The sequence below is a fragment of the Callorhinchus milii genome, unplaced genomic scaffold, assembly GCF_018977255.1.
Source record: "Callorhinchus milii isolate IMCB2004 unplaced genomic scaffold, IMCB_Cmil_1.0 Scaffold11, whole genome shotgun sequence".
Classification (NCBI taxonomy): Eukaryota; Metazoa; Chordata; class Chondrichthyes; order Chimaeriformes; family Callorhinchidae; genus Callorhinchus; species Callorhinchus milii.
This window is the reverse complement of record NW_024704752.1, coordinates 9,656,221-9,671,178: the sequence shown is the minus strand read 5'-3', so window position 1 is coordinate 9,671,178 and position 14,958 is coordinate 9,656,221. Positions and strand designations below refer to the sequence as shown.

The window sequence follows — 14,958 nt, the reverse complement described above, 5'->3', positions numbered from 1 at the left end:
TCGTTCATTTGGCTTAACTGTTCTGGTAATGTTCAAACATTCATTAACGCTCCTATTCCCATTTCTGCAGCACTGGTCTCACTCCATCTCCTTCCATGATGATAAGAAAAGCTGAACATTTCTGAAAGCCAACCACATTGGTTTCATTACTGGCTTGAGATTGAGGATGTCAATTATTCAGTGCATGGATTTTTGAAGGATTTCATATATAATATATATTATATAAAAGGTGGTCCCTTCGACAAGTGTTTTTTCTTTGTGCTGGGCTATCAATCCATGACTAACAGAGGTTATCGATGATCGCAGATGGTAAATGGGAACAGGCTGTCTATTACAATGTAATCATAGCTAAGCCTGTCCCTCACCTCACAGCAACATGTTGCACCACAAGGAATTTTCAAGGTTATAAGCACCAGGAACACAAGACTGTCCTCACCCCAGATCTATAAAATCTGAAAGCAAGAATCTCCCCAAACTGGGGATCACTGTAGCACCCCATTGCTAGCAGATGGCTGAATGCCCAGCAAAAGCCAGTGCCTCAGGAGAAACGGCAAACTGTCTTTATGTCGGAAATTCCAACACGTGATGAATCTCTGAATCTAAGCATCCGGGATCATCTGTCCACTCAACAAGATATACAATAATGCCACAATGAACGATTTATTGAATTTGACAGCTAAGTAAATCTGCAATGATGACTCTATTAAGGGTCTTGCTTCATCCTTCTGGTACTTATACAGCACAGACCCGCAGGAGTTTATCCGGCTGACATTCTTACAGAATCAAAAGCATTTATGCCATATGGTTTTCACAAGCTCTATGAAAGAGAGTAAACAATGGACAGACCAGTTTAAATTCTCATGTCAATTAACCCTTTCCCTACAAACCAGAGCAAAGGCAGTTAATTGCTTCCAGTTTTAAAGCTTTGATGCCTCAGAAGTAAAGGGTTAAGTAAGACGCAGCAGTGCAAGGAAGAGGACGTGGTAAGACAGGAGTTAGGTTTAATTTATCGGGGAAAACAAGATACAATGATAAAATTGAGAATGCTCTTTCACAGTACAAAATTTGGAGTATAGATTTGTCCATAAAGGAGGACATTCAATTTCTGCTCCAGTCATTCAGGAGATTACCTTTCAGCCCACTGGCTTTTTTCCAATAGTAAAAACATACATTCGTTTTCTTGCATTCGAGGCTGATAGTGCCCTGAGAGCAACATTGCAAATAGCAGCACTCTGCATTAGAGGAAACCAGTAGTGTGAGAGATCTCCGCATTGTCCAGCACAGGGATAAACCCAGCGCTACAGGCTGTGAGAGGGAATCAGAAGGAGAATGAAGTCACAGAACTCTGATGTGACAGTACTCTACACAATTGAGGCATAAAAGGGCAGTGAACAGAAGAGAGAAGTGTCCAACAGCAAGCAGTGAGTAACAGAGATGTAATGCAGCCAGAAAGAGCAGAGACAGCAGGAGCAACTGGACAGCAGCACACCAATTGGCTCAAAGTCTGTCAAGCTGGGGAGAGAGAGAGAAAAAGAAGCAGCAGCCAAGATGATTTCCTGACACAGCAACGCAAACACCTACTCATTTTGCTGACTGATGACTGGATTTACGATAACCATTCTGGAGAATGTTTGAAAAGTGCCAGACTGACCGAGGTAAGAGGAATCGCAGAGCCTGCAGCAGCGTGCAGTATATTTAATTAGAAACCTGCATGTCTTAATGGGAAATGTCGAGAGCAGAGAAATTCAGAGAAGCTGCTAGCAGAGTGCTGACGAGAAACTCCTGGTTCTTCTCATAAACTAGCTGGGAACATTTTTGTTCTGCCCGACAAGTACAATAAAGATACAACAGTCCTTCTGAGATGCAAGGAGTGAACGTAAGATGTAAAGTGAGAAATTAATATTCACCACTGCAGCACTGCCAAAAGCCAGGGGGCAAGCTTTAAATTAAGGATCCCGGAGTAGACATGGCATTCCGACAAATGCGTAGAGGCAGCAGTCCGTGAGCTCAGTTTTTAGACCATGCTGCCTGATCCTCTCGAGTCTCCAAAACCAACAAGAGGGACAAGTATCAGCCTTCAGAATACAATGTCTGGTTCAGCCGGTAACATCTTGTCCAACCCACCAGACTCCACCAGCATGCTGGCCATCGACAGGATGCAGGAGTCTCTAATCCAGCCCTTCAACACCTCTGGAATCAACACAACCTTATATCTGACAATCACGGAAGAGTCCAAATTCCCTTCACTTCTGGACTCAGGATTTTTAAAAGGCGAGCAGTTGCACAAGAATGGGCTGCAGTGGGCAGCGCTTCTGATTCTAATGATCATCATACCAACAATCGGAGGGAATATACTTGTTATTTTAGCAGTGTCTCTGGAGAAGAAACTCCAGAACGCCACTAACTACTTTCTCATGTCACTCGCGGCAGCGGACATGTTGGTTGGACTGCTGGTGATGCCGGTCGCTCTTCTAAACATTCTGTTCAGTAAGTCTCATTCAATATTACTTTATTAAACACGATAGGATTGCAAGCTGGAGTCAGTATCGCAATGCAACCCACGTACTAATTGAGTCACAAATCCCAAATTGTGTTTCAATCATATACCAAGTCCTTTATATGAAACACAACCTGTCTAGGTGAATAAACCTTTGGAATAAGAATATAAAGCATTGTATTCAGGCAATTTGAGTAATGATTTTCTTGTTCAGGAGTTGCTGATTTAAACTACTTAAAATCACTCACGTGTCCTTCCCAATAGAACTGCTCATCCATCTTTTATCAAATTCTATATCTGATTTTTTTCTTCTAAAGTAGTTTCAAAATTGTTACCACAGATTTAAGATTATGAAAGATTTTGACAACATAAATAGGAAAGAATTTTTTTTCTGTTTATTAAGTTAATAGCTAGAGGGCATAGATTTGAGATACATTATCAAACGAGCAAAACAAGAGAGGTTGGAGAAATGTTGTTACACTGAGGATTGTTGGGATTGTGGAGTCCTGTAGCTCAGTGGTTATAGCACTCGTTTTGCAAGCGAGAGACCTGAGGTCAATTCCAGGCAGAGGGCGAAACCTTGGGCAAGTTTCCTTACTCCACACAGAGCCTAATAATAATCCCTCCAAAACCAAAAACAATAATAAATTGGTCAGTTTCAATCTACGACTGTTTGTGGGACATTGCTGTGCGCAATTGGCTGCCGCGTTCGCCCACAAATATACAGTCAATTCATTTTACAGTGTGTTCTGTGAAGCGCTTTGGGACGTCCTCTCGACGTGAAAAGCGCTATATCAAATGCAAGGATTATTATGTGGAATGCCCAACCTGGAACAGTCATTGAGGTACAAGCCATATTAGCTTTTAAGAAAGAATTAGATGAATATATGAAAAGCAGAAATATAGAGAGATACAGGAAATAGGCAGGAGAATGGGACTAAAAAGGTAGCTCTTTCAGAGGCAGCAAAGGCACGATGGGCCGAATGGCCTCCTATTCTGTAGTCACTTTCTAAGGTTCTTCAGCAGGTGTGATGCAAAACAAGAGGCACCATATTCAGCATCTCTTCCTATATTTCTACTCGTCTCTTCCAGAAAGAAAACTTCACAGCAGTTTTCTATTATTGCAAATGCGGGGTCATACAATACATACTCCAGGCCAGCTAATAGAGAAAAACACCAAAACAATGTTTAACTGCCATTCAGCATAAACCCCCAACAGAATACACTTGGACAGCTTCATACTCCAGTGTCAGACCTAATTACCATATTAGCTGTTAAGTTGCTAATTTTATTAGATAAAGGTGCTGTCCTGCTATGGAAAGAGTCATTAAACTCTGCAATTTACTGGATTCCAAGTTTTCATTATATTAAAATTACTCCATCTTAATCTGCCTTCAAGTTTGTAATAGCCATTGCAATTCATATAGCACCTCATCATCTTGTTGAAATGTCTCAAAGCGCTTTACAGGATTTCCGATGAATGGCAGTGACTTTAGATTTGTAGGCAAACAGTTTGATCTGTAAATCCTCCCGTTTGGTGAAACCAGTCTCCTAGAAGGGCACATCAATACACATCAATTGTGCTATGCAGCTAATTTTCCCTTTCTCAGATTTAAAAAAAACTTGTCTTTGGGAGGGAAGCAATTTAGTTATATTTTATTTGTGATCACAGTACAAGAGCCTACAAATGGGCAGTTTAAAAGGTGAATATTCCCAAAGATAGCACAAGCTTAGGCTTCTTAAATACTCAGTGGGTCTGCATTCGGGTCATGACATGGAGTCCTGTAGCTCAGTGGTGAGAGCAGTTGCCTCGCAAGCGAGAGACGTGGGTTTAACTCCCAGCAGGGCGAAACCTTGGGCAAGTTTCCTTACTCCACATGCCTGATAATAATCCCTCAATAAAATTCAATAAATAAATAGTAATTTGGTCACTCAATCCACGACTGTTTGTGGGACACTGCTGTGCGCAATTGGCTGCCGGTTTCACCCACAAATATACAGTGAATTCACTTTACAGTATATTTTGTGAAGCGCTTTGAGACGTCTAGAAGACGTGAAAAGCGCTGTATCAAATGCAAGGATTATTATTATTATTAACAAATAGAAAATGCTGTTCTCTCAGGTAGAAAATATCCACAATGCCTAATCAGAAATAGTTAACCAATTAATCTTGTTCAGGTATTGGACTGTCACACATCTGTTCCAGAATCAGGAATTTTGCACTTACAAATAAGAGAGGCAAAGCAAGAGAGAGAAAGGAGGCTGAATGCCCACATTTTAAAAACTGCTACGAAGCTAATACAGAAATAAATTCATGTCCAAACGAAAATAAAAAAAATCTTCAGTGACTGGCAGGAGCAAATTGAGCTCAGTCCATAGAAACATATTTGATAGAAATCTTGTGGATGATCAAACTGTACTTACCTGATGGTCTTCAGATAGGAATGTCTGAAAATGTTTCGCCCACAACATACTTTCATTCCACTTTACAATATATTCTGTGAAGTGCTATGAGATGTCTCTAAGAAGTGATAAGGTCTATATCAAATGCAAGGATTATTATTATCATTAAGCTGCATTACAGAGGTAAGTACACAGAGACGGAGTGGGACTCTGGTCTTGGAGGAATTTGGAGAGAGAATTCCAGAAACCAAGGGCAAAGTGGCTGACAACTGGTGTTGAAGCAAGCTTGAATTAGTCGTCAAAATTAATTGGTACTCAAATTATAAAACCCATCGATTCTGAAAGGACAACTTACAGAAGAATCCAACATAGTGTTAAATCTGTAAAACCAATTCTTATAAACTTTTTATAACAAATGACCTTTTAAGTTGTTCTTACATTCATTAAGATATCCTCAAGATCTGCCCACAGCCACATAACTTGCATCATCTCTAGCATCCCTAAGGTCAGCCTGAGTTTCAGGGTAAGACACTAAGGACAGCATCTCGGTTAAAGGCACTAAACTCAAAGTGACATCGCATTACAGCAAGTAATTTCTCTGCACAGCAGATTCATCTAGGTCTATACCACATCAAAACTCAACCTCTGACCCTTGAAATTACTGGTTGGGATGGAGAAGTGAAGTGAGAGGAGGCAGAGCTCAGTAGGGAGGCAAAAGAAAGAAGTATGAAATAAGTCTCATTGTTGGAAAATTTGGAAATAAAGTTGCTGTTATCACACATGCATAACTAGGTGTAGGGTATCACAAAGGAGACAGCGTTCCAGCACTCAGAACAGAATCTGCGTAGCCAGTGTGACTTATTAGAAACAAACATAAAGCTAATAGTTAATCAGCCTCTGGTTTAATGAGAGCAAGCCCTGATGAGCAAGTAGCCTTTAACCATCTATTCTTAGCAACTGTGTCCAACCCTAATGAACATTTCAAATACACAGGAAAGTCACTTTGAAAAGCAAGAAAGTTGTCATTCAGGTTACTAATTAGCTTGAAGGGTGCAGGCAATATCTGAGCATTTGGTCCGCTCCGTATGGTGCTTGTGACATGAGGGCTTCAAGTTCAAGTAAAATTAATAATAATAATTCTTGTATTGGATATGGCACTGATCATGCTGGGAGGATGTCTCAAAGCAGTTCACAGGATTTACTATAAACTGTAGTGATCGTAATTTATAGGTGTTTGCAATTTGCATACAAGCAATGTCTCATAAGGTGAATAGCCAATTTTATGTGGAGGATTCTTGGCCAGAACATCAGGAGAAACTCTTTTTTCTTGTTAAGTAGTGCCATGGGATCTTTACAATCCATTTGAGCAAGGAGACAGAACCGTGGTTTAACATTTCATCCAAAGGACAGCACATTTGACAATACATACAAAATACACCCCACTGGATTGGAGTGTCAGCCTAGACTGGGTTCAAAGGCCAATGTAGGGCTTGAACTTAAAACTTTCCTATTCAGAGGCAGGAGTGCTATCAACTCATTCAACTTCAATGAGAAGGGTCACCATAGGCTAGCCATAGACAACACTGGTAAATATGAACAGATTTGCATCCCCCAGTACTGAAAACCAGTAATAATGTAGAACATATAATGACAGAACTTGTCATTCAGGTTACGACTTACGAAGCTAAAACTGATTAACAACATTTACTTTAAAACAACAACTAGTATTTATGTAGTGCCCTTCAAGCAGGGCAAGTCTTGGAACCACTAGTTTGTTTATCAGCATTCCCACACATTTGGATTGAGTAATGTGAATAAATCTAGCTTTTTACTGCAGTGGCCTTGAACACTTTTCTCCATCTCAAAGAACTGTTTAATGACCCAACCTTAAAAAACAGGAGTAGCCCCATCCCACATCATTTAATGCCATTTGAACACTAACCCTTCCCTTTACTTTGCTCTAATAATTTACCTTAAAGCTAACAGTTGGACACAGAACTGAAAAAAATTGTTATTCAATAAAACTGAGCGAACATGGATTCACATTACCTTGAAAACAAGCTACCACCCAGGTAGCATTGCTTCAAACAGTCATAAAAACACTTTATTTCTAGGAAGCAGCTCATAATACCTTCAAAACAAATACCTAGCCCTTCATAAACACCCAGTACAAGAAAACACACAGTTGGAATGGTGTGCTACCCTGGTCTTTGCTCTCATCAGTCTTTAGTGCTATGTGGGAAATTCTCTACTGGTTTCAAAATGTCCATTTCCCTTGTACCAACCGTCCTGAATGATGCGGTATTCATTTCATGGCATATTTAGCGTGCCTTCGGAGTCAGAAAGAGCGCAGCCTAAGCGGGAAGTACCACGGTTTGGGCTTCCACTATATCCACCTCACAATGGCCCCCATCCCACAAGCAGGTTGCTGCATGGTCTATAGCAGCACATTAAAACAGAGGCATGTTTGGTGATACAAAACTCAAAACGAAAATGATTATGAGACCAGTAAATCAAAATACTCTCTTCAGCCAGTCTATGTAGCAGTCCACCAATCTGTATTTCTGTTTCCTGCTAATTAGAAATTATTTAGTTAATTAGGAACTCAGTTGTTAGTTGATTGGCAGATCGCTTTCCAGGGGTAATAATTCCTTTAAACAATATTTAAAAAATTATAAATAATAATTTGGTCACTCATTCCACGACTGCTTGTGGGACACTGCTTTGCGCAATTGGCTGCCGTGTTTCATACACAAAATATACAGTCAATTCACTTTACAGTATATTCTGTGAAGCGCGTAAGGATTATTATTAGGACTCAAAAAAGACACCACTCTTGCCCATCATAGCTCACGTCCAGCAATTCCCTGTTGCTAGCAGAAACCATTGGTTATATCATCCCTCGTCTGAACACATTGCTGACAGTGTCACCAATATAGTTAATAGTTAATTCGGGAGTACAGATTTCAGTGGATACTTGATACGTTCCTAAGAATAATGAATGCAACACTGCATCAAATGTAAGGCTTTTTTGGAATAAACTCAAGATACATTTTTGCTTACCGTGAGCCAACATATTTCTAGAAATCTTTCAAAAGAACACAATATGAATAGTCATTAGTTATATTTGTAACACGCCAAATGATATGGAAATTACATGTAATCACAGGCTGAATGGAGTGAATATGTCACACAAGCAAATGTTAACATTCAGTTCAGACTGTTCAATAATAATAATAATCCTTGCATTTGATATAGCGCTTTTCACGTCGGGAGGACGTCCCAAAGCGCTTCACAGAACACACTGTAAAGTGAATTAACTGTATATTTGTGGGCGAACGCGGCAGCCAATTGCGCACAGCAATGTCCCACAAACAGTCGTAGAATGAAAATGACCAATTTATTATTGTTTTTGGTTTTTGGAGGGATTATTATTAGGCTCTGTGTGGAGCAAGGAAACTTGCCCAAGGTTTCGCCCTCTGCCTGGAATTGAACTCAGGTCTCTCGCTTGCAAAGCGAGTGCTCTAACCATTGAGCTACAGGACTTCAAGGGCTTGATAATGGGATGATAATGGGTGGCATACTGGATGCTGTAATTCATGTGAAATCAGTTGTTGATTTCTTTAACATTTTAAGAAAAGGGAGTAGTAGAAGGCTTCAAAAATAGTGCATTTTCTAATTTTGTTTTTAAAATATCAAGTGTACTTACACATGAGATAGTAAGAATTGTTTTACTATGTAAAACAAGTTTACAAAATTACATACGTTATTGTACAGGAGACTTCAAGATGCTCATCCCCATGTACAAATTCCTTCATACCCTTGCATCTCCCTATTTTTGTGATCTTCTCGAGGTTCATTCTACTGTTTGTCCCCTTCGTTTGCCAAACTCCTGCCCAATCCCTCCGCCAGATGATTGTCAAATCTTCAGTTATTATGATCCTACCTTCTAGAACTCCTTCCATGCTGAAAACTACCTGAAAACCTACTTCCTCATCAGTCATTATGATCACTTTCCCCCTCCATGTCTGGAATTGTTTTTGTAAAGTATTTCAAGTCATTGTTCTAACCATATATTTGTAAGATTAGTTGTTCTTCAGCATCGCATTGCACAAGCTGAAAATTTGCAGAGCCAGTCAACCCACAGAGACATAAACATGTATAAAGGAACAAGTTAATAATAAATGCAAGTGCTTGTATCTTTAAAATAAGTTAGTGTTCACAAATTATTACTGTCCCGAATTTCTTTCAAACCCAATCAGGAAAGGGAACCTATTCATACAAACCAAAAACGCTCCGTCAATTTTATAAATAGCTGAAGCCAAATGTTGATCTTCAACTCCTTTGGCTTAATAAAGCCTGCACATTTCATAAAATAAAACCACAATGTTCCTTTAGCAGAGAAACCCAGGTCAAATGGGTTTAGTAAAGATCAGAAATGTACTTGCAATGTGCACATTGTAGTCTTTTTTTAAAAAAGAAATCATATAGTACCCAATGGAAACATACCATAATTAAAATCTCTCACCTCAGAAGTAATTCAAGCACTTTGATTTAAACAACTGTCATTTTATTTCCTTAACCAGAATTTAACACATTCTAGTGCAGTACAAACTATCTTGCTGTTCAAACATCTCACTCCCTAAGTGCTGATATAACTAATATTCAGCACCATCTTTACAACTCACTGTATGAGACAATGGCAGCATATGCTTCCATAAAACAACTAACAAATTCTGCCTCTATTTGTTTTGGAACTCTGTTACAAAGATTAATACTTCTAACTTCATGAATGTCATGAAAGTGGAGTTTAAGGTCTTTTACAATCCCTCAGACAATTTCCAACAGGGTGGAAAGAGTGAGTCTACAACTAAATTGGCAAAACAAACATCTTTCCTGGTGGTAGTAACCCACCCAGAAACCAGAATACCAGTTATACAAAAACAAAGATTTTACTACTCCTGCATAAGCAACACACAGAGCGAAAGAAGAATATCCATCTTATTCCACTTCGGATTAACATACATGAATCATTACTGATGAGGATTATTTCCTTATTCAGCAGTTGATATTATTCTGTATGATTGTAATTTTATATATATGTATATTTAATGTGCATCCATACTATTGGTTAGGACCAGCTTGAAAGTCACTTGGGATATGTGGACATCACAGATAACCCAACAATGACCCCCATACGATCTATAAAATAAAGTAAATTACCAGATGAACCACTAAATTACAGAACTCAAGACTTCAACTACTTAAAATGACCAGGGCAACTACAATGATTGATTACTGAGGGAATCAAATATTCAAGCAATAAGGGTTTCAAATTTGATTTCACTGTTAATTTATTTTAAAAAGACACCCAAAGCCTGTGTTTAATTCCACTGAATGACTGGGGTTTGGGTCAGCAGTGATACAAATTATTCTATTTTAAATAGACAAATCCTTTTTAAAATATTTGGAAAATAATAGAAAAAAACGACTAACCTAATTGCAGCTGCAAAGCTTGAATTATATTTTTTCAAGCAATAAATGTGACTCTTTCAATCCATGAATGACCAGCAACACTGGAAGTTTATTCCCAACATTTATTTACACACACATTAACTGTTTCAAGTTTAATTTGAAACTTGAAATAAAAGTCTTGCTTACATTTTTGTTCTGGATTCAAGGCACACTACTCGGCAAAATTTCAACTGGATTTCAGATGAGCATAGCAAGGAAGTAAAACAGTCCAGCTTCCACTCTGATAGATAATCGCCTTGGGATGTCCTCCCGATGCGAAAGGCTCTATACAAATGTAATTTTGTATTGTATTCCCAGAGCTTCTTATAAAGTAGCCAAAGAATATCAATATCTGAATAAGGGCTGCATTTCACTAACTTGTAGCATATTAAAGACAGGGTCATGCTTCAGAAAACAGTGCATGTCTCATTTAGCTTGAGCACCGACCAGAACTAACTGTAAATTGGACATGGTAAAATCACTAATCTGGTGTTGAAATTTAATTTTGATCTCTGCCTGTGGAATTAACCATTGCTCAAATGATTGTATTGGGAGTTGAGCACTTTATTGATCAGCTTCATTTTTGCTATATTTCCTCATCTCCACTGTCTCAAAGTCAACTCTGCACACACCTCTTGAAAGCCCTATTTGCAACATTTTTGTTCGTCTGAGGAAGTAAGTTTGTGATAATTTTGACCATGTGGCTCAGTGGGTTAAAATTTAAAGGAAAACATCTGGCTTATATTACATAGCAAATCTCCATCTGCCATAGTGTTTATTGCTGCAGTAGAGCTGACTTCTTAATCTACTTTAGTCAGTGGAAGGTTAAGGAAGCATTTTAAAAACACACTCATCAATCAGTCAATTTCCCATGACAGGACTACAGTGTATTTGTTTGATAACCTTACAAATGGAGCGTTGCCAAGGAAAGAGAGAATACACCGGCTAGTGCTCACTGATTACTATCGATTGGCAGAACCAAGCAAAGGTCAATTCTAAACGCAGTTTGAAACAGTTTAAAACAGGAAATAAGTTATACAGGATATAAATTTTATACCACATGGAAACACAATGAGAATTTAGTATTTAGCAACTGGGATGATCTCATTTTGACAACAGAATAGTGCCTTAGAAGCAATGGCAAGAGAAAAACAGCTCAAACTGAACGAAAAGCAAATGTTATGGTATTATTGTAATCATTGTATTGCAAAGAGTATTATTGTAATCTTCACTAACATCACCATGCGTATTAACCAATTAATCTGCCTTTCAGATTCCGAATGGGTTTTACCCTCTGAGCTGTGCCCTATCTGGATCTTCCTGGATATCCTTCTATCCACAGCCTCCATCATGCACCTGTGTGCAATCTCGCTGGACCGTTACATTGCTATTAAAAAGCCTATTCATCACAGTCGCTTCAACTCTAGGGCCAAGGTTCTCATTAAGATCACTGTGGTGTGGCTCATCTCAATTGGCAAGTACTGGATTCATGCCTCTGAATGTGTATCTCAGCAACAGAGCCCAAACTTATATGCGCACGACAACAATCCTAAAACAAATACAATATATACCATAGCAATACATTATTTAGATTTTTGAAAGAAAATCATTAAACCAATACCAGGCATGCAAATCATCAGACTCACAGAGAGCGTTTAGAAGTGGGCAAATCATGGGGGGGGGTTGTGGTGGAGGGTGAAGAAGTTTTCAGTGATTGAGAGACTTTCCAAATATAATTTCATAAATGTGGTCTAAATGCAACACATTTAGCCTGGAACCTTTTTTAGTTCCTTTTAGCTCTCAGTTACTGACTGCACACAGTTTACACTCAAAGAGGTTTTATTCAGGTACCATACAGGCAAACTCCCACCTAATTTGTAATAATAATAATCCTTCATTTGATATAGCACCTTATCACGTCTTCAAGAGTCTCAACGTGCTTCACAGAATATACTGTAAAGTTAATTGACTATATTTTGTGGGCGAAACATGGCAGCCAATTGTGTACAGCAGTGTCCCACAAACAGTCGTGGATTGAGTGACTGATTTTTTATTTTTTAATTAACAGACTGATAACCTCCAGTTTAGAAGTGTTACGTAGCAAATGTATTGCTTACATGATCAGCATCAATAATCGTTTAAAACAGCTTATAAACAATTAACATATTCCAAATAATTGTCTTATTCAGGCATTGCTGTTTCAATTCCCATCAAAGGTCTGCAAGATAAAACAAACACCTTCATGAACAAGTCCTGCATCCTCAAAATTGATAAATTCAAAGATTTCATCATCTATGGATCAATGGCTGCATTTTTCATTCCCCTTGCTATCATGATCGTTATTTACTTCCTGACAATTCAAGTGCTGAGGAAGAAAGCCTATCTGATTAAAGCAAAGCCACCCCAACACTTCAACTGGGCCACTGTCTCAACGGTCTTTCAATCCAACACGTCGCCAGAGAAGGTGGCAATGCTAAATGGCTCCCACAAGGACAGGACACTTTCCCTCTCCACTGACGACATGCCTATCAGAAGACTCTCCACCTTGGGTAAAAAGTCTATGCAGAGCATCAGCAATGAGCAGCGAGCATCCAAAGTTCTAGGAATTGTATTCCTCCTGTTTTTGGTGATGTGGTGCCCCTTTTTTGTAACAAACGTCACTTCTGTGCTCTGCAAGAGCTGTGACCCAGAACTCATCGGAACCCTGATGGAAATCTTTGTCTGGGTAGGTTATGTCTCCTCAGGGGTTAATCCTCTTGTCTACACTCTTTTCAATAAGACCTTCCGCCAGGCTTTCCAGCATTACATTACATGCAACTATGCAAGAAATAAACCGGTGAAAATGCTTAGAAAATGCTCCAGTCGAATCTCATTTCGAACTTCCATGAATGAGAATTCCAGGTTCTTCATGAGACACAATGGGCTGAACCCAATGTATCCAAGTCCTCTGCGGCTGAGGTCTGCTCCTATCCAAACCACATCATCAGTAATGTTAGACACATTGCTGCTTGCTGAGAATGAAATGGAGAAAGCGGAAGAGGCCGTGAGCTATGTATAAAAGGGGGTATGTGGTGGGGAGGGAAACAATACCAACAATTTAAAATCTGCAGCGTGCAGGGATCGAGCTCGTGGATCAAAGCTTTACCCGGTAAATGTTTGAAGATTGCATAATAATCTTTGTGGTACGTTACTTTAATAGTTGTTTACAGTACATCATCCCAGGCTGAATAGGTTTTGGATGCCATTATTTAGGGGGTTGAATTGAATGCACTTGGACTCCTGTAAAATCCCATGTGACATGCCATAGACGGCTTATCCTATTAGAAACATTAACATTGATGTAATTTATAAAATGAAGTACAAAGCCATGGAATCCTGAACAATTTTGTTCTGCATTTCAAACAGTTATTTTATGAGCCATGTCTATCCATGTTTAGATTTACATACTACAGTATAAAAAATGTGCAAAGACATGGTGTGATATTACACTGCAGTGAAGAGAAGAGGACTCCTATCTTTGATACTGCTATTTACAACTGACAACTCAACAGTCTACTGGAGGTGATAGAACAAATGTTTTGCTAGGACAGAAAATGCCACAGACTTCCTCAAGGTGAACTTGGTCTGGCAAAGGAACTCGACCTTTGGGAGTTGAAGAGATTCCATTGCAACAATTAAAAAGATGAAATATTGTATACATGCTTCAGGACTGATTTTTTAAAATCTATTTCGACTCAAACTGTAAAGCAAAAGCTCTAATAATTGAATACTAATGTGAACTGTTGCATCCCTTGGAGGTGAAATCCCTATTCATGTACATTTAATTATAGTAACAAAGGCAAATTACTATACAATTATGTAAAATTATGGACAGATAAGTCAATTCCATGGTTACATTTTCTATTCCCCTTGTTTCAAAAACACTACAGGACGTGAGTTTGTCGAAGCAAGTGTTAAGTGAGCTCCATGTTACAGTCCCCAAGAGTAGCATCAACACTGCTGGTTCCACTTGTGGCACCATGAGCTGGGTTGTTCTGGCCACTCTATATGCATCCTATTGCAGAAGTGCCTCCCCGAAGCTTCATGTGTGTCAACAAAACAGCCACTAAATTCAAGAATATTTCCCTTTATGTATCCATCTGCGTCAAAGGCAATGACTCGTACTGGGGTACAGGTCCATAGACCTAATTCGTCTGATATCTCAGCAAGATGTTAATCTTGGTTTATGAACACTGACAGTGAGTGTAAGCAATCCATTCATTCATAGGGGTAGTGAACCAAATCCACCTATCATGGTCACAGCTAGCAGTGTGTGTGTGCATGTTTGTGTATATTGAGGGGGGGATGCCAAAGCTGGATAGAGGACAGGAGTCTCTCCAGCACCAGGATGCTGGGATTAATTACAACGCTAAAATTCCAACTCAAATTGGCTATCTGATTGGAGATAAAGTTCAAACCCGTGAGCTCCTCCTGATCTGTATTAAAATAGATGTAACAGTGACAATTTCAGGGGGAAGAGGAGTTGTTAACTCGCTTTTATCAGT

The 14,958-nt window shown here is 39.1% G+C and overlaps 2 protein-coding genes across 2 annotated transcripts in view; one reads left to right on the top strand and one right to left on the bottom strand.

Moving 5' to 3' along the window:
* The window catches only part of psmd1 (proteasome 26S subunit, non-ATPase 1), a 64,151-nt gene that overhangs the window by 28,068 nt on the left and 21,125 nt on the right, over window positions 1-14,958 (bottom strand). The gene's annotated exons all lie outside the window — the stretch shown is intronic.
* On the top strand, window positions 1,757-14,109 carry htr2b (5-hydroxytryptamine (serotonin) receptor 2B, G protein-coupled). Its single transcript, XM_007902539.2, has 3 exons — window positions 1,757-2,487; window positions 11,688-11,888; window positions 12,604-14,109. Exons 1-3 carry the CDS (start codon window positions 2,022-2,024, stop codon window positions 13,470-13,472), a joined length of 1,536 nt encoding a protein of 511 aa, XP_007900730.1. The 5' UTR covers window positions 1,757-2,021; the 3' UTR covers window positions 13,473-14,109.